The sequence below is a fragment of the Culicoides brevitarsis genome, chromosome 3 (genome assembly GCF_036172545.1).
Source record: "Culicoides brevitarsis isolate CSIRO-B50_1 chromosome 3, AGI_CSIRO_Cbre_v1, whole genome shotgun sequence".
In the NCBI taxonomy this organism is placed as follows: domain Eukaryota; kingdom Metazoa; phylum Arthropoda; class Insecta; order Diptera; family Ceratopogonidae; genus Culicoides; species Culicoides brevitarsis.
In genome coordinates, this window is record NC_087087.1 from 1,451,795 (window position 1) to 1,476,613 (window position 24,819).

Here is a 24,819-nt window from a genome sequence, read left to right on the forward strand (position 1 = left end):
CTTTGAATACGGAATTTTGTTTAAATAAAAGAAAAAAAACTTATGTTTATGTATTGAAACCATTAAAAAGGCAGGAAATGCATTTCAATTTTATTAAAATTGCAAAATTTAACGAACTTGCTTCTTTTTATAAAATAAAAAATAATATAGAAAAAAAATATTCAGAACTTATTCATGAACTTGTGTTACTTTAATTGTAACGAAGCATCAGTATAACAATCGAAAAATTTTTAATTAAAATTTACCTCATTTTTCATGTAGGTACACATAATTAACTTCAATAAAAATGGAAAAAATGAACATGCCACGCATTGTTTTTTTTTATTTTTGCAAAAAATTGTCCAATTGAAATATTTTGGTTCATTTTTTTCGTCATTAATGATAATAAGGCTGATGTAATTTTTGAAAGTGTTTCATGTTTTTTTTACTCCGAAGAAAAAAGTAATATTTTTTTTTAGAATTTGAATTTCAACTACTTTGAAAAAATCAAAATTTAAAAAAAATACTTATAAAACCTTTTTTGATATTTTTAAAATTAACAAAATTATTAAAAAAGTTAAAAAATTTGTAAATGTCAATTCAAATTTTGACCGTTAAAATTTTGAAATTCATTTTTTCGTTAATTTAAAAGGAAAATTTTATCTATTATAAAGTTAAAATTTTTAATTAAGTTTAAAATAACTCAAATTTGAAGTATTTATGGTTGAATTAGCAAAAAGGCAATTTCCAAATTTCAAACGGTCAAAATTTGAATTGACATATACGAAATTTTTGCATGAATTTTGATAAAATTTGACATATCATAAAGAAAATTTTCATTTTTCAATATTTTTTTTAATAAAAAAAATAAATTTTAGTCAAAAAATTAAAAATTAAAAATTAAAAAATGAAAAAAAAAAATTACGAATATATTAAAAATGAAATATGAAACATATTCAAAAATTGCATCTACCTTTTCATAAAATTGAACGATAATGATAGGTAAAAACTTTTCGTAAATATCTGATTAAACTCTGTTTGTTAATTTATTTAATCAAAAAATTGCGTAATGTACAAAATTTGCTACTAAAAATAATTTTTGTTTAATTTTTTTAAACGAATCGATATGGAAGCGAATCTGTGGGACGAGGAAGAGTTGGGCGAGTCGTATTTTCATCATTTCCATTGTCGGGAGGCTCTGTTGTTGTGTTTGCTATTTGCGGCGTTGGTTCAGTTTCATTCGAGCATTCCGTTGGCTCCCAAATTGTCGTTAAAGCTGATGCGATTTCCGAAATATTCGCCGCACATTCTGTTAATTCTTTTTGAAGGCTTTCCTAAAAAAAAAATAAATCACGACGTCTGGATTTTTTTTGATAAGATTTCGCAGAAAAAATTATTACGTTCTCTATTCCTAAATAGATATTTGTCGTTGTCGAGGCAGATAATAGCATAGTTAGCGCCGAAATGACTTTGTTTTTCCAAATAATTGTCAAGATTGTCTGAATAATTATGCCAACTTTCAAAATAAACGATATGATTGCCAAACTAATGATGGCCCACAATCCCTTATCATCGGATTTTAAGTTTTTTATTGGAGTTCCTGCTTCTTCGGACATCTCTGTTAGACTGATAGCAGTTTCAAGTGATAACCCAATAAAATCAAATTGATGATAAGAGGATTATTGTTTGCTCGAAAAATTAGAGATAACGAGAAAAGTGCAACAAATATGCGCCGTTATCGGAGTAAATACGATGAGGAGACGCCATGTAATTGAAAAATTCATCAAATAAATGGAAAAACATGTTTATTGATCGAAATTCATACGTTGATTGGCAAGAAATAAGAAATTATCGACGTCTCGATTTGGGCGTTGTTACTGTTGATGATGATTCCGGAGTCGTTGATTCCGCAGTTGTCGATGCAGTAGTTGCTTCTGAGACCGTGGTTGATGCAGCAGTTGTCGAAGATGTCGGAGATTGGGTTGTTGTCACTAATTTAGCTTCACATGACTTTGCTTTATTCTCCCAATCGCCCTAAAATTCAAAAATTTGTCAAAATTTTTTAATTTCATACAAAAAAAAATTAAATTTTTACCTTTTGTGCTGCCATTGAAACCGTCGAAATGAAGAGAATAAAACACAAAAGACCCAAAAAAGTCGATAATTTGTTTTGACCAATCCAAGCTAAAAAAAACAATGAAATATAAATAAATATTTTTATCACTTCAAACAATTATCGTTATCTTTAAGGAGATATTTTTTCATATACAAACAAAATATTGTTATCTGTAGTATCTGTTTACGTGGTAATATAATTAAATTAAATTTTATTTTAATGAGTCACTTGAAATTATTGCGAAATTAAAGATATATCTTTAATTAAAGTTAGTTTTAAAGAAAAAAAATGATTTATTAGTTATTTTAATTAAATTTAATAAATAATTATTTAATAATAATAAATAATAAGTATTAATTAATAAATAAATTTTATTTAAAAAAAAATTAAATTTATTTATTAAAAAAAAATTTTAATTAATTAAAAAATTTATTTAATTAAAAATTTAAACAATAAAATATCAAAATTTTTAGTTCAAATGGAATCGTAAGTTATTTATTTTTAATTAAATATTTTTTAAAAACTTTTATTTTATAATTTAAATTTTTAAACTTGATTCGATATATAAACTTCTGATACTCTAATTTAATTTATTTTTATTATTTCAGAAAAAATATATTTTTTTCGTCAATTTATTCAAAAAATTTTATGTTCACAAGTTTTAAAAATTAATTTTTCATTAATTTTTTTATTTTATTATTTTTATTTATTTTTTTTTTTATTTTCTTTAATTTTTTTTTTGTATATTGACTTTGCCCAACAAAATCTGTTCGTGAGAGGTAATCTCGAAAACCATACGTTTCAGAGCATATGTTTCATGGAGAAAAATGTTAGTTATGACGTATTCGAATTTTTTTCGCGAAAAAAGAAATTCGAAGAAATTTGAAAAAACCACTCATATTCTCTTATTACAACTTTTATATAATTTTTTTTAATTTTTATATTTTTTTTAAATAATTATTTTTTTTTCTTCAAATAATAAAATTTTAAATGTCATTACTTAATATATTTTCCCACCAAGACATTTTTTAAAATTTAATTATTTTGCGACACTTCTGAGAAAAAAAGCTTAAATTGTTCTCTCTCTTTGAACGTTCGATGATAACTGATAATTGTGTTATCTTAGCACCTGTCGCGTCGACAGTTGCGTCGCTTTATCAGCGAATACGATAAATTACCTTTTTACAATCTTATCTTTGAAGTATTTGTTCATGGAATGCAATGTAAAGCGATAAAATTTTGTGTGAAATTTTAGTCACGTGGTTTGTTTAAAACGAACTGAATTTGCATAATTTGAATTTGGAAAAAAATTCATACTCCTCAATTCGATCAAAGTTACAAGTATCTCGTCAAAGCATTTTGTTCAACTTTTCAAAAAAAAAAATTGTTAGTTAAAAAAATTAAATTTATAAATAATTTTTAATAATTTTTTTTTTAATTTCTTTCAGATTTTAAGAAATTTTTCGTCTAAAAAATTTTTTAAAATTAAATTTCATTGAAAATCCAAGAAAAAAAATTACTCACGAACCTCATCAATGGACCACTCTTCATGCGCAATTCACACAGATGCCTTTTATGAATGAAAATGAGTGCCTCCCGTTTGTCTGTGTCTCGTCATTAGGCTGAACATCGTCCATTCTCGGGGAAAATACGTTTTGACTCATACAGAAGTCGTTCAGCGTACGTTCGTACACTGCTTCGTCATCCTAATGCATTGCGAGGGGAGCATTTAAAATTTAAATACAAATATCAGTGTGTTGCGGATCGTCGTGAGCTTAAGACGTCTCGAAATAATCATCCCGGAATTTATTTTAAAATTTTGTTGAATTAAATTCTGAAAAAAAAAATAAAAAATTAAATTAAAAAAAAAATGTGAAAAAAAAATTAAATTTAAAAAATTAAGAAATCTATCAATAAAATAATAAAAAAAAAGTTTTTATGACGTGAAGCAAAAAAAAAAATAATAAAATTAATAAAAATGAGCAAAAAGTGATAAGGAAACATGTAGAAAGAAATTTGATTCACAAAGAAGAGAGAATTCTTTCTTGAAATCAAACACAAAATAATGATAATTATAATTAAAAACACGCGAATAAATTGATTTGAGCACTCTATTGATGCGGAAAAAAGTGACAATCCAATTAAAAAAGTTAAAAACGATCAAAAAATGAGGAAAACGATATTCTTCTGTAGCTTCGTGCAAATTAGTCTTTCCCTTGCCATAGTTAAGGATATTTCATCGTCATCGCCCACAACAAAAAATAATGAAAATCATCATTATCATCAAAGAAGTTTCAGTCCGAAGAAGTATCATTACACGATTGATGAGTTACTTAACACGACTTTTCCCACAAGAATATCGGATGATATAGATCTGGACCCATGTAAATCAGGTAAGCATGGCAACTATTTTTTGTAATTTTATGAAAAAGCGGGTAAGAGTACTTGTTAGTGCAAGAAAATTTTATTAGAAGACCTTTTATGGCACGAAAAAAAGTTCAATCTTGAAAAGTAACGAAGACGAAAAAAAAAGAAAAAAAAACCATACAATAATAAATGGGAAATAAATTGGCTCACATATGTTTGTGCCTTTGACATTTGTTGTGATTTAACTATGATATATCGAGCAGAAAAAAAAATCGAAATTGATGTGCTTGTAAATCAAAAATATTTAGAAACAATTTTTTCCGTTCTTTTCTTTCGATTTGAAAGTAAATAACTTTGATTTTCTTGAAGAAAATTCTCAAAAAGGGAGTTAAGTAATTGAATTTTCGTTCTTTGAATATTTTTTTTTGAGCTACTTGAGTGTCAATTCTTTGACAAAAGACAATTTTCTGCCAATAATGGATTTTATCACAAACGGGAATCAATTACAAGTCCTTGTTACGGCAAATTTATTGCAATATTTCCGATAAAAGGGATGCAGTTGATTTGATAATGTTCAATGATGTTATCGGTTGACTGTTGCGTTACATGCGAGACAAGATTAAAAAGGTATTATTGACCAATGTACGGTTTAATCTTATCGTCGTTTACGGAAAATGTTCTTTTGATGGGTTTTGAATGGCTTTTCCGAGTGGTTTACATGATGAAATTTGAATTTTCGATCAATTTGGGGATTAATCTGAAATGATATTAAAATAGAATTAATTTTTTTTGTTATTTTTTTTTATTTTTAAAAAATTATTTTTTTTAAATTATTTAAATATTTAAATAAAAAATAAATAATTATTATTAATTAAATTAATAATAATAAAAAAATAAATAATAAATTAATAAAAAAAAAATTAAATTAATTTAATTTAATATTTTTTTATTTCATTAAAAAAATTAAAATTTTAAATTATTTTAAAATTTAATATTTATTTTTTTATTTAATTAAATATTAATTATTTTTTCATAAATTTTTTTTTTTTTTGCAGTAAAATATATGAATTTTTCTTAAATTAATAAAATTGATAAATTTTTTAATAAAATAAAATAAATTAAATTTTAAAATAAATTAAATTATTTAATTATTAAATAAATATATAAAAATAAAATTAATTTAAAAAAATTATAAATATTTCATATAAAATAATTAAATTAAAAAAACTTAAAAATTCAAAACAAAAAATTAAATTTTAATTATTAAAATTTTTAATTTATTTTTATTATTATTTTATTATATTTTTTTTAATTTTTTGTCCGAAGATAAGAATTTTTGTAAAAATTCTAATATTTGATTCGAAAATAGATTCTGATAGCATCAATTGATTAAAAATTAACTTTTGAACTCATTTCTACTGTAAAACGCGCTTGCACTTTACTGAAATCTGTTTGGCGATAACGTTCGAAGGTCATAACAAATAATAAATTTTGATAGAAACCATTTCCGTTCTCAACAAATCTTCGTCAGAGTACTTCTGTTTTGAAACTCTACTTCACGTCGCAGCTCCGATTTCACACACAAACAAAACAAAAAGCGGTCTTCAACATCATCAACAGACACAAGACACTTCACACATGTGATGAACACATTTTTGAAATAATTTATAATTTGTTTACTCAGATCATCATCATCCTCTGGCAGTATTATTGTTTCACAGAATTTCTTGCGGATTTCGGGAAAAGTACCTTCGTTCGTCTATCGGATCAAGACATGCACGATTTATTTGTCTCTGGGGCACTTTCTATCATGCATTGTCATAATCTTACCTCCTCACTTTGCAAATCTAAAACAATTATCTGAATGATATAATAAATAAAATGAAAGGAAATTCGTGTGTTTGTCTGCAAAGACTTTTCTTCTCTGCCACACGAACAATTAATATTGTTGAAAGTTACCTTTTATGTGGTCGTCGTGTGATGTTTGTTCCTTTTGTGTTTTGAGGAAAAACGGCAGGAATCACAATTCAAATTAAATAAAACTGAAAAGGAGACGCATCAATAGTTGCTCATTTGTGTCTTTCCTCTGTCGCTGTGTGCGAGAGAAAACAATTACAATTAGTTTAAATGAATTACATCTATAATCCGTGTGGTATGGAATGTATCCCATTTTGACAGATGTGAAGTTCAGCAGGGCCCTTGATTTGGATTAATTAAAAAATTGAAATTTTTTAAATATTTTTTTTTTTTGAATATCCTTTAGATTATTAAATTTTTGGCGGTGCTCTTTCTAAAAAAAAATTCTGAAAATAAAAAAAAAATTTAAAATGTTTTAAAAAAATCTTACCTTTTTTTCCTCGAAGTTTTTAGATTTGATCATCATAAAAAAAGATAATGTTCGATTTTGTTAAATTATTTTCTTAAAAATTAATAAAAATATAAAAAAACTCTAAAAAATTTAAAAATTTATTTAAATAATTAAAAATTGAATTAATTTTCTTTCATTATTATTTTTTTTGAAAATTTTGTTATTTGAAAAGTTTTAAATTATCATTAAAAATTTTTAAAAATTAAAATAATTTTTTTTTTAATTTTTCCTTTTTTTCCTCGATTTGATTATCATAAAAAAGATTCTGAAAGTAAAAAAATAAAAAAAAAATTTTTTTTACAAATTATTTTTTTTTTAGTTTTTTTTAAATTCTCAATTAATGACTTGAATTATCATGAAAATATTTTTCTAAAAAATATATTTTAAAAATATTAAAAAAATAATTTGAATAATATTTAAAAAAAAATTTGAAAATTAATTTTAAATAAGGTATTAAATATTAAATAAATTTTCTTTAATTATTTTTTTGAATATTTTATTATTTGAAAAATTTTTGAAAATAAAAATTAAAAAAAAAAATCTCAAAATTTTTAGTTACGTTACTGCATTTTTCTTCACTTTTCATAATAATAATAATAATCATACCTTTTCTCGTTCTCCATCTACCTCGTCGTACATTTTTGTCACTCGTTGGCGTTCCTTTCGCTCCTTTCACTCCGTTCATTTATGTACAAACATCACTTAAAACCATTAAAGTTTATTGCAGCGTTAATCTACTTACAGCACGATGTAACACGTTCGTACGGCGACGGCGTAACTAACGGAAAAATTTACAGAAAAAGGGATTTTTCTTCTTTTCGCCTTTTGTTTTATTACCGCGCCGCACCGCGTCAATCATGACAATATGACACGTTGGGAGATTTAGTTCGTTAAAGTTTTTGAAGTGTGCGAACAAAAGAGGAACAAGTCCATCTGTTTATTGCACAAAACGCGGGAGGGAGAGATCTTTTCACATTCCCTTGAGAGATAAAAAATACGCTGCGAAATTCCTTCGTGCCCAATAAAAGTGTTAATTATACTTTTCTTCTGTTTTTATAATTTTTTTTTTTTTTTTTGATGTCTGACCCAGACAAAATCCATGAATTTACAAAGAGATAGCAGTAAATTCAGCGAGCTTCCTTTTCATAACTATTTAAAAACACTTGACATCGTCTCGTGAAAGAATAATAAACTTTGCTGTAGTTTTTTTTTCATAATGGCTAAAAATTAAAATTTCTATGGAAAATGGGGACAAACTGTTGCTGCCTCTGAATAGTTTTTTTTTCTACTTTTGTGTGGATTTATTATTTTTTCTCCTTTTAAGTGCATCTAGAAATGGAGTTAAAGAGTAGAATTATTATTTTTTTTTAAAAAAAAGGTCAACGAACGAACGAATACCACTTTTAAGAAAAAAAAAAAGAAAAAAATTATAAGGATTGGAAAGAGGGAGAGCTAACTTTGACAAAATTTATCGTTTGCTGTGAAAAATTTATGTTTTTCATATAAAAAAAATCTAGATTCAAAAAATTTTTAATTTTAAGAATTTTAAAATTTTCCTTTTTTTACTGAAAATCTTAAGTTTTGTAACAAAATATTTTTTTTCTATATTTTTATAATAATGACGTATTTTTATATAATTATATATTATATATATTTTTAGTTATAATATATAAAATATATTATTATATTATAAAAAATTTATTTTTTTTTACAAAAACTTCTTTTTTAACAAAATATATAATAAGTATAATATTATAATATAAATATTATAATAAGTTATACTTATCATATACATGTAAAAATTATCATTAAAAATTCATTGAAACTATTTTTTAATTAAAATTTTCAATTTTAAGAAAGTTAAAATTTCCTTTTTTTTAACTAAAAATCTTAAGTTTCGAAAAAATTAATTCTTTTTTGTATTTTAATAATGATGTATAATTATATAAAATATATTATACATTTTATTAAAAATTTTAGAAAAAAAAATTAAATTAATTTTCTTTAATTATTTTTTGAAATTTTTTCAAAAGTGTTAAAAAATACTTTTTTTAAATTTTGAAAGTACAAAAATTAAAAAAAAAATAAAAAAAAATCGAAAAATAAATTTTGAACAATTTTTGAGAAGTTCTAATAAAAAATAAAAATTTTAATAAAAAAATAAATTTTGCATTAAATAAAATTAAGATTTAAAAATTCATTGAAACTATCTTGCAATAATTTTCCAATAGAAAAACATAAATTTCTCACAACTTTTTGATAAATACAAAAAAGTTATGATGATGAATGAAGAAGAAAAGTATTTTTCTTTAATGAAATAACTTTGTTGAAGTTGAATTCAAGTCTTTCGTACTCTTGTCGGTTTTAGTCGAACGAATTGTCAATTGGCTGACAATTATTGTATCTGTTTGGAGAGTCATTGAACTCCCTTTTACTTACTTTTCGGGTACCTTCTGTAATGCATTTTCGATGTAATTTTGTCCTTTGGTTTGTTTAATGTGCTTGACCTGTCATTTCTCGATAACTTATGTTTTGGAGTCATCTTCATGTGTCCTATAAAGAAATTTTTCTGAGAAATTTGACACAATTTTGTACTTTTCTTACCCAAAACGGATGATTTTGAGCTCCAAATACATCTTAAACAACATTTTGCCGTATGAAGTCAATTTCGTAAGTCACAAACATGCAACCATTACTTACTTCACATTACTTATGTCAAAACCAAAAACTATAATATCCTTAAAATGCAACAAAATACATATTTACAACTCCATAATAATAATGTGTGGTTGTCAATTCTATTATTACATGCACTTCTCCTCGTAGCTGTAATCATATGCATGTTGAATAAATGGCTTTCGGGGCAAAATGAAACATCTTTGGCAAAAATGGACCGACACACACACGAGAAAAAGTACAAAATTGAATATTTTCATTTATCATTGTGTTTGTGTTGCCTTTAATCCTGCAAAAAAGAGATAAAATTTATTAGAAAAGGATAAAATTTACGGTTTATTAATGGATACGGATAGGACTCTTATGGATTCGAGTAAATTATTATTATAATTAATAAAGGAGAAGAGAATCTAATGCATTCATGCAAATAGCGCACTTACGATAATTAAGATGAATTAACACTCGGGATGGTTTGAATGGGTTAACATAAGTGAAAAATAAACGTTGTTGCTGCAATATTTTGATTCTTATGAGACTTATGATATTTATATAGCACTAAAAATTCAATTTTCGACCAATTTCAGAATTTTTTTTAAAATTAAATGCTTGGTTTGGATTAATTGGAATAAATTTTAATTTTTTTTTTGTAGTTTTTTCTTCAAAAATCTCGAAAATAGAATTAAATGTTAACTTTTTTGATTAAAATTTAAAAAAATTTAAAAAATTTTTACCTCATTGTTCGAAATTTGAAGAAAATTTCCTCTTTAAAGCTCTTGTTCGAACAATCCCGCGCAAAAAACTTGTTTTTCCTACAATTTCCAATTAAAAAAATCGTTTCTAAGCATTTTTTTTCCTTTGAACCATCTTTACATAAATCGGCATAAATCTTAATAAATGTCGGAAGATTCGTTGTCAAGAATTAATCAAACGGAAATCTGAAAAAAATAAAACAAAACAATGACTACTAATTAAAAATTACAAAAAAATACCTTATTTATCATAAAAAAAAGTAACTTACCCGCGTTCTCGGAACGATTTTCCATGGAAGAACCTTCCAATTCATTAATTTACGGCAATTTCCCCAAAGTCAGATTTATATTTTAATATTTACTTTTTTTATATTAATTATTGCTTGCTCAGTACTTCTTCGTGAATGACCCTCACTTAATAGAAAAAAAAAATATTTGAAAAAAAAAAAATTTGAAAAAAAAAATTATTTACAAAAAAATATTTAAAAAAATGTGAAAAAAATATTTAATTAAAAAGATATTTAAAAAAAAAATAGAAAAAAATTTTTTTTTAAAAAAATAATTTAAATAAAAAATTTAAAAAAAAATATTTAAAAATATTTCAATATAAAAATGATTTTAGAAGTTGAAAAAATTAAAAAAAAATTTTTTTTTATTTTTTTAATATTTTTTTTTATAATTTTTTTATTTAATGCTTTATATTGTTAGATTTTATAGTTTTCTAATATTTCTTTTCGCGAATAACTTCAAGCACGTCATAACTAACATTTTTCTCTATGAAACATATGCTCTGAGACGTATAGTTTTCGAGATTATCTCTCAGTATCAAATTTTGAAGGGCAAAGTCAATATAAAAATTGTAATAATTAAATAAAAAAAAGTTTAAGAGAGAGGAAATATTATAGCGCAATAAATCATGAATGAAGATATTTTTTAATGAGGGTGTTACCTTTTTTTATAAATTTTTTTGTTGTCTATTTGTTTCTTTTTTTTTATTTAATCTTATTTTAGACAGTAAAGCACGTGTAATGTAGACTTCGAGACGTTCCCTTGCGAGTTTTCCTTGTTGTTGTTGTAATGATGAAAGGTGTTCTTATCTGTAAATTACGAACAAGTACGAACCATTAAGCAGACACTTAACAAACATAAACACCTGAATCACAATTTTTTAAAAAAAAAAAAAAAAATAGCTTTAAATTTTTTTTTCTGTCTTCGGGAGGAAATTGACCACATGTGAACAGTAAAAACTTTAAAACGCATTTTTGCATCTCATTCCGAGTAAAATGCTTTGATGCGAGGAACATGTGTTTTGCGTCGTCGTCGTATGGAAGTAATAAAGGAGTCATTAAAAAATGCCGAGATTTCAATCGATTTCGCATGCAACACAAACTTTCTTCGGGTTTTTAAAGCGAAATACGGAGAAGAAGAGTCGCACATGCTGTTCTTATAATTAAAATTGACATGTGCGCCTCAAACAAGTAAATAGTTTTCGGAGCAACAAGACTTTGAGGCGAACGAAAAACTTCTTCCTGCTACTTGGTGACTCGTTTTCGTTCAAAATTTGTTTGTGCGAAAATTTTTCGAGTTGAATATGAGAAGATGAAAAAAACATGAATCGGTAAACCACATTGATGTTTATCTCATTTGTGCCTTTTTTCGGTCCGAAATTCCTCGTTTTTCATTAATTCAAGTTTTCTGTTTCATGTTAAATCGACAGAGATAAAGAACAAAAAATTCCTCAAATGACCTTTAATTTGAATCAAATGGCAAAAGCAAAAAAAAAAGTTGTTTACTCGAAATATCAGTTAATCCGTCAGAAAGTCTGGCATGTCTTCAATTCAATAAATTAAAAAAAAAAATAACAATTTAGATCACTTCTCTCGCGACTCGCGTAATTAGACGTGTGGAAACAAATAATTGAACACATAATTTTATTAATAAATAAGGTCACAAGTTATCAATTATACGCAAAAAAAAACTTTTTTTCTTTCAGTAAATGAACATTTTATTTGATAATGGTGTGTTACCGAACTAATTGTTGTTTGTTTTAATCGACACCCGGTTGATAATCAATTTGTAGTTGAAGAGTAGAGTAAACAATAAATGTGGATTTTTCCGCGTTGCAACTGGATTTACATGCAAACGAAAATTTTTCAGGGACATTGAAGTCTCTAACATTGTGTGTGCTTTCTTTCGCTTTTTAAGGCTTGATAATCCGTTTAATGCTTTAAAGAGAGAAATTTTGTGGTATGATGATGAGAAATGACACATAGACAATTTTTTCACAATTTCTTTATTCAAAAAATTTTTTTTAATTTTTTAAAAATTATTTTTTTTTATTTTAATTAAAATTTAATTTCAAATTTAAATTAAAAAATTTTTAATTAAACAATATTAAATTTATTAAATAACTAAATTAATAATTAATTTTTTTTTCTTAAAATGTAAAAATTTTGTACTTGAATTTAATTTTTTTTTATTTAATTAAATTTTTATTTATTTTAAAATATTTTAAATTAAATAATAACTAATTTTTAAAATTATTTTTAATATTTAATATTTAAAAAATATCATTTCAACTTAAATCAAATTTAAATTATTTCAATACTTTTTTTTAAAAGAGTTAATTAAAAAATGTTAACTTTTGGCTTAAATTAAAAAAAAAAACTTTTAGAGCTCATTTACGAAAATTTATGTCATTTAAGTCTTAATAAATTTAAATATTAATTTTTCAAAAACAAAAAATAAAAAATTTAAAAAAAAATAAAATAAAATAAAAAAATTATTTAAAAATTTCTTTTTTAAAAAAAATCGTAAACTTTTGCCAAAATACGTATTTAACAAATTTATTTTAATTTTTTTTTATTTTTTAATAAAATTTTATTTAATTAGTTTATTTTGACAAACTTTAAATTGAAAATTTTAAAGAAATAAAATTTATTCTTAAATTTAAAAAAAAAAATATATAAAAAAAATTAATAAAATTAAAAAAAAAAAAATATATTAAAAAAATTAAAAAAATAAAATTTTAAAATTTTTAAATAAAAATTGATAATTTTTGAAATTTTTTGACTTTCAAAATAAAGTATTTTTTTGTCTACAATATTTAATGTTTTAATTTAAGAAAAAAAATTTGTTCATTAAAATTTTTAAATTTTCGAATATTAAAATTAAAGATGATCAAAAAATAAATAAAACTCAATTTTTTGTAAAATTAAAAAAAAATGAATGATTTTTTTATATTTAATATTTTTAGTTTTGAATTTTATTTTTTTTTTGTTTCGTAATTTTTTTTTCAATATTTAATGTTTTAATTAATATAAATTAAAAAATTGCTCATGTCTCGTTCTTCACATTACATCCTCAGCATACTAACTACTCATTACTACAATGAGCAGCTTAAATATTTCCAGTTGGAAAATGTAGATTACATTAATAAGATTATTTAAATTTTCTAATGGATGTTAAACAAATCCATCCACAGAGCAAAGATAGACAGTCGAACAAAACGCGATGAGACAGACCCACAAATAATAATGCGATAATCTGTTTTCTGTTTGGAAACGCTTTCCATGTAGGTCAAGGTCAAATATTCTTCGCGACAAAAAAAAATTTTTTTTTTCATGTTTTAAGGACTGTTTCGTGTCATGTCGCATGAAATCAATCCGTTTCTTAATCATTCATCCAATTGTCGATAAATAAATCGCAATGTCGTATTAAATATCGTTCACATAAAATTGACTCTTATATGTTAATCTTGAATATCGGCATGAACCTGATGAACGTGCAACGACAACATCAATATGCAAAAATTGATATTTTATTAATATTTATTTATTTGTTCAACCATAAATGAAAATCAACATTTTACCGCACGGTTGTTCTACTTTTCCGGAAAATAAAATAAAAACTCGATTTGTGTGTGTGCGTCGTATGTGTGAAAATTGCTTTTAGTGTATTTTTTTAAATTAAAACATGTTCGCGCTCATGTCAATCGCGTAATAAAACTAAAATAAATAGACACTTTGTGGGAATTGCGGGACTTGCAGAAGTGATTGAGTCAAATTTAACAATTTTTTCCTCTTTTTTTGCAGTTGGGTATGGAGCGATGGGCGATATTGCGTTGCCCGATACAGTTTACGAGAACGAATGGCGAGCACAACGCTTGAACAAGACTTTTCAGCAGGAAATCGAGCGTTTGAAGCAAGAAGTGTATTTGGAAGGACTTCAAGTCGAAGAGGAAGGATTAACGGATATCATTCGGAAGAAGACAAAAGTTGTGATACCCGAAGTTTTGACGACGACACAAGCAAGTCGGAAGTTGAATGATCCTGTTGTGGTAAGAAATTTTAAATTTTGACCTTTAAAATTATAAATTTTAAAAATTTATAAAAAAAATATAAAAATTTATTCATTAAAAAAAATATATATATATATGCAATTAAAAAAATAAAGTTTTTTGATGATTTTTTTATAATTTTTTTTAAAACTCGTAAAATTTAATTAAACAAGAACAGAAATTTTTAAAAATTTTAATAAAAAAAAAAAATTAATAATTTTTTTAATAGAAGAAAAATTTTAAAAATTTCATAATTTTTCGAAAAATTTAAGATTTAAAAAAAAAAATTTTATGGAAAATTGAAGAACATTATTAATAAAATTATTAAAAAATTTTAATTTTATTAATTTAAAATAATTTCCATTATTTTTTAAAAATCAAAAATTCTCATTTTAAAAAATAATTAAAATTTTTTTATTTTAATTTTCAAAGAAATAATTTTTTTATTTTTTTTTTAAATTTAAAAATTTTATGAAAAAGTCATGCACAAAATTTTTTTTTTTTCGAAACACTCATTTTTTTTTTCATGTTATTTTTAATAATTTTGAAAATAATTAAAATTTTCTGAGTTTTATTTTCAAAGAATTCAATTTTTAAAAATTTTTAAAATTTTTTTAAAATTTTTTAAATTTTTTTTAATTTTTGTAATATTTTTAAAATTTTTGAAAATATTTTTTTTTTCGAAAAACTTGTGAACAAAAAAAATATTTTTGAATAAAATTTTCCTTCACAATTTAAATTTTTTTTTCTTTTTTCAGGAAACTTCCGACAGTCAATTGAAAAACATCAAATCCGTAAAAGAACTGCCAACAATCCAACAACTTGCCAAATCCTCCGAAGATGGATCTCGCGAAGGCCCAAATCTCCAAATAAACGCTACAATTATCGACAACAACGAGAACATCATCCTAAATTTGAGTGAAATTTCGCGCCCAATTACCGAACCAACCGTTTCTTCAACTACCATTGACGCCACGAAGCATGTTCGCAACATCACGGAACTCATTCGTGACATTGACAAGAACAAAATTCAATCTGACACGCAAGATATCACTGACGATTCGGGCGATAACATCGTTAGCAGCAATAATGTAGCAAAAAAACCCTCAATTACAATCACAACAACGCCCGCGACGCCAACTATCCGTTCAACGCAAGCAAATATCTTCAGCAATGCGGGAGGAAATGGCATGGGAACGTATGAAAACATCGAAATCCTCAACGGAGACGGAAGTATTCGAAAAAGACATCGTCGTCGTCGAACCGGAAGAGGAAGACGAACGTTTGACGAGAAGCAATCTTACGAAAGTCGCATGAAACGCTTGAAATCAGAGCTGGAACACACAAGTCGTCCCATTGAAGACTCAAAATTCGCGAAAATTCACAAATCTGGGGATGGCATGAAAGGAACTCCGCTCGGATGGAGCGAAAATTTGTCAAAAAAGAAATGGACTCTTGAAAATGTCGAAGAACCTCCTCCGAATTTTGGCAAATCGCAAGATGAAATTCGAAAAATTGAACAAATGCATCATCATGCACGCGTTACGAGAGCAGCAACTGCGAAAAAAGAGCGAGTTTGGGACTTTGGAGTCATTCCTTACGAGATTGATGGCAATTTTAGCGGCGGGCATAAAGCTTTATTCAAACAAGCGATGCGTCATTGGGAGAATTTCACATGTATCAAGTTCGTCGAAAGGAATCCCGTCGATCATCCGAATTATATTGTCTTCACGGAACGCCCCTGCGGATGTTGTTCGTTCGTTGGAAAGCGCGGAAATGGTCCTCAAGCGATTTCAATTGGAAAAAATTGCGACAAATTCGGGATTGTTGTTCACGAATTGGGTCACGTGGTTGGATTTTGGCACGAACATACGAGACCCGACAGAGAAAATCACGTCGTTATCGAGAAAAATAACATCATGCAAGGACAGGAATACAATTTTAACAAATTAACGGAAGACGAAGTCAATTCACTCGGTTTGCCCTACGATTATGACTCGATAATGCATTATGCGCGAAACACTTTTTCCAAAGGTGAGTTGAAAATTTTCACACGATAACGAATGATTAACGACTTTTTTCGCGTTACAGGCACCTATTTGGACACCATTTTGCCGGTTGAGATGCCCGGAAGGAAGAGACCGGAAATTGGGCAGAGAATACGTTTGAGTGAGGGAGACATCGCACAAGCGAATCTTTTATACAAATGTCACAGTGAGTAATTGTCCTTTCGCATTGAAATTCATTCAACCGAAATTTTACGTTTTTTTTTTTATCATTTTCTCTCGTAGAATGCGGCAGAACGTTTCAAGATAACGCCGGATCATTTACTTCGCCCAATTATTATGCGAGTGTGGCGTCAACTGAACCCGAAAAATGCGAATGGCGCATAACAGCAACGCATGGCGAACGAATTGTGCTTAATATCACGGATTTGCACATTTTCAAGTCGAATAATTGTCGAACAGACTATTTGGAGATACGAGATGGATATTGGCACAAGTCTCCGGTTCTTGGGAGATTTTGCGGGAGCGGAAAAGTAAATAATTTGATCAGAAGTTCGGGAAGTCGAATGTTGCTGACGTACATTAACAATAATAGGATGGGAAGTGCTCGAGGATTTGCAGCTCATTATGAAGGTAAGAGATGATTTTTTGTTTGAAAATTATTTTAAAGGAGAATTTTTTGATAAAAAAAATTTTAAAAATTTCTCAAAAAAAAATTTTTTCAAAAACATTATAGAATTTTTTTATTAAAAATTTTAAAAAATTGATTTGAGAAATTTTTTATTTTTTTATTAAAAAATTTTTTTAAATTAATTTAATTTTTTTTTGTAATTTAAAAAAAAATTAAAAAAAAAAAAAAGAAATTTTAGATTTTTAAATTAAAAAAAAATTTTTTTGAAGGAATTTAAGAATTTTTTGTAACGAATATCTTTTAAATACAAATTTTGCACAATTTTGAAATTTTTTTGAAAAAATTATTTTTAAAAATTAAATTTAAGAAAAAAAATTAAAAAAATAAGTTTTTTAAATTATTTGACAAATTTGGTTCTCAAAATGAATTTTTTAAAAATATTTTAGAACTTTTTGAAAATTTTATTAAAAATTTCTTTTTTACCGCATTTTTTTGAAAATAATCATTGGAGTTCATAAATTTATATTTTTTTTTTGACAAAGACAAATTTTTGAGATATTTGATAAAAACTTCAAAAAATATAATTTTTATTTTAAAACAAAATTTTCGAAAAATTAATTTGAAGTTCAAAACTCTTATAAAAATTGACTAAAAAGAAAAAAATTCGATAAATTTTAAAAACTTTAAAAACTTTTTTTTATCAAAAAAATTTTTTTGAAGCAAAATTTTTTAAAAATTCTCTCAAAAAATGAAAATTAAGAAAATTCTTGATTTTTTTATTAAAATTTTTTTTTTGTTTTTTGAAGGAATTTAAGAATTTTTTATGAATTAATTCAAGAAGAAAATCTTTCAAAATTAAAAAAATTTTTTTTTCATATTTTTGCCTTTTCAAGACTTTTTTTTTGCGAAATTTTAAATTTAAAAAAAAAAATATCTTTAAAAAAAATTTTTCAAAAAATCTTGAAGTTCATAATTTATAAAAATATATCTAAAAGACAAAATTTTAATTATTTTTAAAAACTTTTCAAAGAAATTTGAGAATTTGAAGAATTTTTTTAAAAAAGTCCCTCAAAAAAAAAAAAATGAAAATTCTTAAAGTTTAAACTAATTTATCTTTCAAAATCTCTTTTCAGCTGTTTGTGGCGGCGAAGTTAACGTAACAGGCGACGGCGAATATCGTCTCGAATCTCCCAACTACCCCTTGGATTATCTCCCAAGCAAGGAATGCATTTGGAAAATTACCGTTCCTCAAGACTACCAAGTTGCTTTGAAATTTCAATCGTTCGAAGTTGAAAATCACGACACCTGCATTTACGACTATGTCGAAATTCGTGATGGAGATTCGGCTGATTCTCGTCTCATCGGCGTATTTTGCGGATATAAAATCCCTCCCGACATCCGATCGACTTCAAATAAGCTTTTTGTGAAATTCTTGTCTGACACTTCCGTGCAAAAAGGAGGCTTTTCCGCGACTTTTATGAAGGAAGTTGACGAATGCGAACAAGCGAATCACGGATGCGAACATGAATGCATCAACACTCTCGGGGGCTATGAATGCGCTTGTTACATCGGATACGAGTTGCATAGCGATAAAAAATCTTGCGAAAATGCATGCGGAGGCGTGATGAAATCGCCGAACGGGACAATTTTGTCGCCTTCGTTCCCAAAAGAATATCCAATACTGAAGGAATGCGTTTGGGAAATCATCGCCGAGCCAAATCACAAAATAACTTTGAATTTTACGCATTTCGATCTCGAAGGAAATTCGTTTTATAACTCTGCTGATTGTGAATATGACTCGGTTTCGGTCTTTTCGAAGTTTGACGAGGACAATTTGAAGCGTCATGGAGTTTATTGTGGACAACGACAAGTTCCGTTGATAACTTCGATCTCAAATGCGCTGAGAATTGAGTTTCGTTCGGATAAAACGGTGCAAAAAACGGGATTTGCCGCTGTTTACTTCACAGATGTTGATGAATGTGCCGTGAATAATGGAGGATGTCAACACGAATGTCGAAATACAATCGGATCGTATACTTGTAGTTGTCAAAGTGGCTTTACGTTGCACGAAAATGGGCATGATTGCAAGGAAGGAGGATGCAAATATGAGGTAAGTATCATTTTTCTTAAAAAATTTTTTAAATTTACTTTTTTTGTGTGAAATTGTACTAATGACGAGCAAAAATGATGATCCGACGAATAGAAGTGTTCAACTTCTGAGGAATCTTGCTATTTTCAGGTTACATCTCCAACGGGAACGATCCTAAGTCCAAATTATCCGGAGTATTATCCAACGAAGAAGACTTGCATTTGGCATTTTACAACGACGCCGGGTCATAGAATCAAGTTAAACTTTAACGTGTTTGATGTTGAATCGCATCAGGTAAGCAAAATCCTTAAAACTAATTTTTAAATTATTTTATTTTCAATTTTAATTTTTTTTTAAATTAAAAAAAATTTTTTAAAAATTTTTAAAATCAAAAAATTTAAATTTTTTAATTTTTTTAAATCAAAAATTTTTTTTTTAATTTTTTTTTTTAATTTTTAAAATAATTTTTAAAATTTTAAAAAATATTTTAAAAATTTTTAAAGAATTTAACAAAAAAAAATTTTTTTTTTTTTTTAATTTTTAAATTTTTTTTTCAGATTTTTTAAAAATATTTTTAGATAAAAATTTAAATATTAAAAAATAATTTTTAACCAAAAATTTTAATTTTTTCAGGAATGTGCTTACGATTACGTCGACGTTTTCGATGGAAATTCCGACAATGCCTTATCGCTTGGAAACTTTTGCGGTTCAAAATTACCTCCGTCACTTTCTTCGACATCGAACGAGATGTACATGATGTTTGTCTCCGATCAAAGTGTGCAACGAAGCGGATTTGTAGCTACACATTCAACAGCTTGCGGCGGGCATTTGCGTGCTACCGATACTGTAAAGCATTTTTACTCGCATGCCAAATACGGAGACAGCATGTACGACAATCGCGTGGATTGTGAATGGATTATCGAAGCTGAGCCGAATCGAAATGTGCAATTGACATTCTTAACGTTCGAAATTGAGGAGGAAAAAGCCTGCAGTTATGATTATGTAGAAATTTACAATTCGTATGACGATAGCAGTGGACCGTTACAGGGAAGATATTGCGGAGCAAATGTAAGTTTATTTATTTTAAATATTTTTGATTATTTTAAATATTAATTAAAAAAATTTAATTTTTAAAAAAAATAAAAAAAAAAATTTTCAAAAATAATTTTTTCAAATCTTGCTCCAAATGGATAAAAATTTGTCAAAAAATTTTTAATCATTTTATAACTCAAAACTGCCAAAAAATTTTGAAAAAAATTTTTTTCTTTGACACAGTTTTGATTTGAAAACTAAATCAAGAGCAAAACTGTGTCAAAAACTATGTCAAAAACTGTGTCAAAGCAATTTTTGTCAAATCTTGCTCCAAATGGATAAAAATTTGTCAAAGGGCTCTAATTTATCATTTTTAATCATTTTATAACTCAAAACTGCCAAAAAATTGAAACTGAAAAAAATTTTTTTCTTTGACACAGTTTTGATTTGAAAACTAAATCAAGAGCAAAACTGTGTCAAAAACTATGTCAAAAACTGTGTCAAAGCAATTTTTGTCAAATCTTGCTCCAAATGGATAAAAATTTGTCAAAGGGCTCTAATTTATCATTTTTAATCATTTTTTAACTCAAAACTGCCAAAAAATTGAAACTGAAAAAAAATTTTTTCTTTGACACAGTTTTGATTTGAAAACTAAATCAAGAGCAAAACTGTGTCAAAAACTATGTCAAAAACTGTGTCAAAGCAATTTTTTTCAAATCTTGCTCTAAATGGATAAAAATTTGTCAGAGGGCTCTAATTTATCATTTTTAATCATTTTTTAACTCAAAACTGCCAAAAAATTGAAACTGAAAAAAAATTTTTTCTTTGACACAGTTTTGATTTGAAAACTAAATCAAGAGCAAAACTGTGTCAAAAACTATGTCAAAAACTGTGTCAAAGCAATTTTTGTCAAATCTTGCTCCAAATGGATAAAAATTTGTCAGAGGGCTCTAATTTATCATTTTTAATCATTTTTTAACTCAAAACTGCCAAAAAATTGAAACTGAAAAAAAATTTTTTCTTTGACACAGTTTTGATTTGAAAACTAAATCAAGAGCAAAACTGTGTCAAAAACTATGTCAAAAACTGTGTCAAAGCAATTTTTGTCAAATCTTGCTCCAAATGGATAAAAATTTGTCAAAGGGCTCTAATTTATCATTTTTAATCATTTTTTAACTCAAAACTGCCAAAAAATTGAAACTGAAAAAAAATTTTTTCTTTGACACAGTTTTGATTTGAAAACTAAATCAAGAGCAAAACTGTGTCAAAAACTATGTCAAAAACTGTGTCAAAGCAATTTTTGTCAAATCTTGCTCCAAATGGATAAAAATTTGTCAGAGGGCTCTAATTTATCATTTTTAATCATTTTATAACTCAAAACTGCCAAAAAATTGAAACTGAAAAAAATTTTTTTCTTTGACACAGTTTTGATTTGAAAACTAAATCAAGAGCAAAACTGTGTCAAAAACTATGTCAAAAACTGTGTCAAAGCAATTTTTTTCAAATCTTGCTCCAAATGGATAAAAATTTGTCAGAGGGCTCTAATTTATCATTTTTAATCAGTTTATAACTCAAAACTGCAAAAAAATTGAAACTGAAAAAAATTTTTTTCTTTGACACAGTTTTGATTTGAAAACTAAATCAAGAGCAAAACTGTGTCAAAAACTATGTCAAAAACTGTGTCAAAGCAATTTTTGTCAAATCTTGCTCCAAATGGATAAAAATTTGTCAAAGGGCTCTAATTTATCATTTTTAATCATTTTATAACTCAAAACTGCCAAAAAATTGAAACTGAAAAAAAATTTTTTCTTTGACACAGTTTTGATTTGAAAACTAAATCAAGAGCAAAACTGTGTCAAAAACTATGTCAAAAACTGTGTCAAAGCAATTTTTTTCAAATCTTGCTCCAAATGGATAAAAATTTGTCAAAGGGCTCTAATTTATCATTTTTAATCATTTTATAACTCAAAACTGCCAAAAAATTGAAACTGAAAAAAATTTTTTTCTTTGACACAGTTTTGATTTGAAAACTAAATCAAGAGCAAAACTGTGTCAAAAACTATGTCAAAAACTGTGTCAAAGCAATTTTTGTCAAATCTTGCTCCAAATGGATAAAAATTTGTCAAAGGGCTCTAATTTATCATTTTTAATCATTTTATAACTCAAAACTGCCAAAAAATTGAAACTGAAAAAAATTTTTTTCTTTGACACAGTTTTGATTTGAAAACTAAATCAAGAGCAAAACTGTGTCAAAAACTATGTCAAAAACTATGTCAAAAACTGTGTCAAAGCAATTTTTTTCAAATCTTGCTCCAAATGGATAAAAATTTGTCAGAGGGCTCTAATTTATCATTTTTAATCGTTTTATAACTCAAAACTGCCAAAAAATTGAAACTGAAAAAAATTTTTTTCTTTGACACAGTTTTGATTTGAAAACTAAATCAAGAGCAAAACTGTGTCAAAAACTATGTCAAAAACTGTGTCAAAGCAATTTTTGTCAAATCTTGCTCCAAATGGATAAAAATTTGTCAAAGGGCTCTAATTTATCATTTTTAATCATTTTATAACTCAAAACTGCCAAAAAATTGAAACTGAAAAAAATTTTTTTCTTTGACACAGTTTTGATTTGAAAACTAAATCAAGAGCAAAACTGTGTCAAAAACTATGTCAAAAACTGTGTCAAAGCAATTTTTGTCAAATCTTGCTCCAAATGGATAAAAATTTGTCAGAGGGCTCTAATTTATCATTTTTAATCATTTTATAACTCAAAACTGCCAAAAAATTGAAACTGAAAAAAATTTTTTTCTTTGACACAGTTTTGATTTGAAAACTAAATCAAGAGCAAAACTGTGTCAAAAACTGTGTCAAAGCAATTTTTTTCAAATCTTGCTCCAAATGGATAAAAATTTGTCAAAGGGCTCTAATTCATCATTTTTAATCACTTTCTAACTCAAAACTGCCAAAAAATTGAAACTCAAAAAAATTTTTTTTCTTTGACACAGTTTTGATTTGAAAACTAAATCAAAATTGAAACACTGTGTCAAAAACTGTGTTAAAAACTAAATCAAGAGCAAAAAAACTGTGTCAAAAACTGTGTCAAAGCAATTTTTGTCAAATCTTGCTCCAAATGGATAAAAATTTGTCAGAGGGCTCTAATTTATCATTTTTAATCATTTTATAACTCAAAACTGCCAAAAAATTGAAACTGAAAAAAAAATTTCCTTTGACATACCTAATTTGTGACACACCTAAAAATGTGAATTAAAATTAACTTAATTATCTTTATTTTTCAGAAACCAATGGAAATAATCTCAAACCACGAAGCATTCCTCGTGCGTTTCCGTACCGACGATTCGATGGGTTTCAAAGGCTTTTCCGCAGCATACGTTGCTGTTGAAGCTCTCGATGGTTTCGATGACAACATGAATTCCGACAGTGTTGAAGTTACGCCCTTCCCCGGATCTCTGAGACGTACGCATTACAACAGCGAAGACATTGACGAAGACGATGAGGATTTTGATCCGCCTTCCAAACCAGAAGATGACGACGACAAGAAAAATGCCATCAAAAATAATGGAATTCCCTCGAGTGAAGCCATCGATTAACTTTATTTTCCTAATTTTTAACGATTATTATTAACTTTTATGTCTACAACCAAAGAAATTATGCCAAAAAAAGAAACTTTTGCAGCCGTATCGGCTGTTTATTATTAACACTCTTACTCTCCATCTTCTAACAATTTTCTTCCCGTTCTCTTCTCGTGAATGTTCAAACTTTTGATGTGTAAAAAAAATGCTGAGATTTTAGAATTGAATAGAACGTTGTGAATTTCCTCAGAATTTTGTTGGTAACGATAGTCATAGAATTAAAAAATAAAATAAAAATATATAGAAGTTCAACAAAAGAAATGTTTAGCGAATAAAGTACGAAGTGTGTTCTAAAAATTGATGTTTTTATTAATTTCATCCAAATCCAATCCAAATGTTCAAAAAAAAAATTAACGGTTAAAAAATTTGAATTTTCTTTTTATTGAAAGGTTCTCGAACACAAAAATTCAATTGTAAGGTTTCATTTTTATGTTGAATGAAAAAAGTGCTTGAGAACCTTTCAATTCCCTATTTGAAGAATTTTTCGAGGATGTTCAAGAATTTTCCTTCTTTGACATGTTTTGAGGAAAATTAATGAAAAATTTTCGTTATTTTAAAATTTTTGGGCTTCAAATTTTTTCAAAGTTTTTAAAGGAAAATTAAATGAAAAAAAAAATTAAAAAAAAAAAAATAAAAAAAAAAAAAAAAAAAAAATAAAAAAAAAAAAAAAAAAATTAAAAAATAAAAAAAATAAAAAAATAAATTAAAAAATAAAAAAAAATGAAAAATAATTTAAAAAATTTTTAAAAAAAATAAAATATTAATAATTAATTTTTTATTTATTTTTTTAAATTTTTTAATTTTATTTTATTTTATTTTT

The 24,819-nt window shown here is 25.9% G+C and overlaps 2 protein-coding genes across 3 annotated transcripts; one reads left to right on the plus strand and one right to left on the minus strand.

Moving 5' to 3' along the window:
- Nucleotides 1-1,011: 1,011 nt before the first annotated feature.
- LOC134834678 (uncharacterized) lies at nucleotides 1,012-1,618 on the minus strand. Its single transcript, XM_063849424.1, has 2 exons — nucleotides 1,380-1,618; nucleotides 1,012-1,313 (listed from the first exon to the last, which is right to left on the minus strand). The coding sequence occupies exons 1-2, from the start codon at nucleotides 1,593-1,595 to the stop codon at nucleotides 1,092-1,094; spliced, it is 438 nt and encodes a 145-aa protein (XP_063705494.1). The 5' UTR covers nucleotides 1,596-1,618; the 3' UTR covers nucleotides 1,012-1,091.
- Nucleotides 1,619-3,864: 2,246 nt separating this feature from the next.
- On the plus strand, nucleotides 3,865-24,061 carry LOC134834032 (protein tolkin). Of its 2 annotated transcripts, none has more exons than XM_063848545.1 (9): nucleotides 3,865-4,488; nucleotides 14,350-14,594; nucleotides 15,353-16,628; nucleotides 16,686-16,808; nucleotides 16,886-17,233; nucleotides 18,365-19,341; nucleotides 19,435-19,614; nucleotides 19,954-20,388; nucleotides 23,646-24,061. In XM_063848545.1, exons 1-9 carry the CDS (start codon nucleotides 4,263-4,265, stop codon nucleotides 23,955-23,957), a joined length of 4,122 nt encoding a protein of 1,373 aa, XP_063704615.1. In that variant the 5' UTR covers nucleotides 3,865-4,262; the 3' UTR covers nucleotides 23,958-24,061. The 2 variants fall into 2 exon arrangements, with proteins under 2 accessions (XP_063704615.1, XP_063704616.1); XM_063848546.1 differs by having other exon boundaries at nucleotides 19,471-19,614.
- The last annotated feature ends 758 nt before the right edge of the window (nucleotides 24,062-24,819 follow it).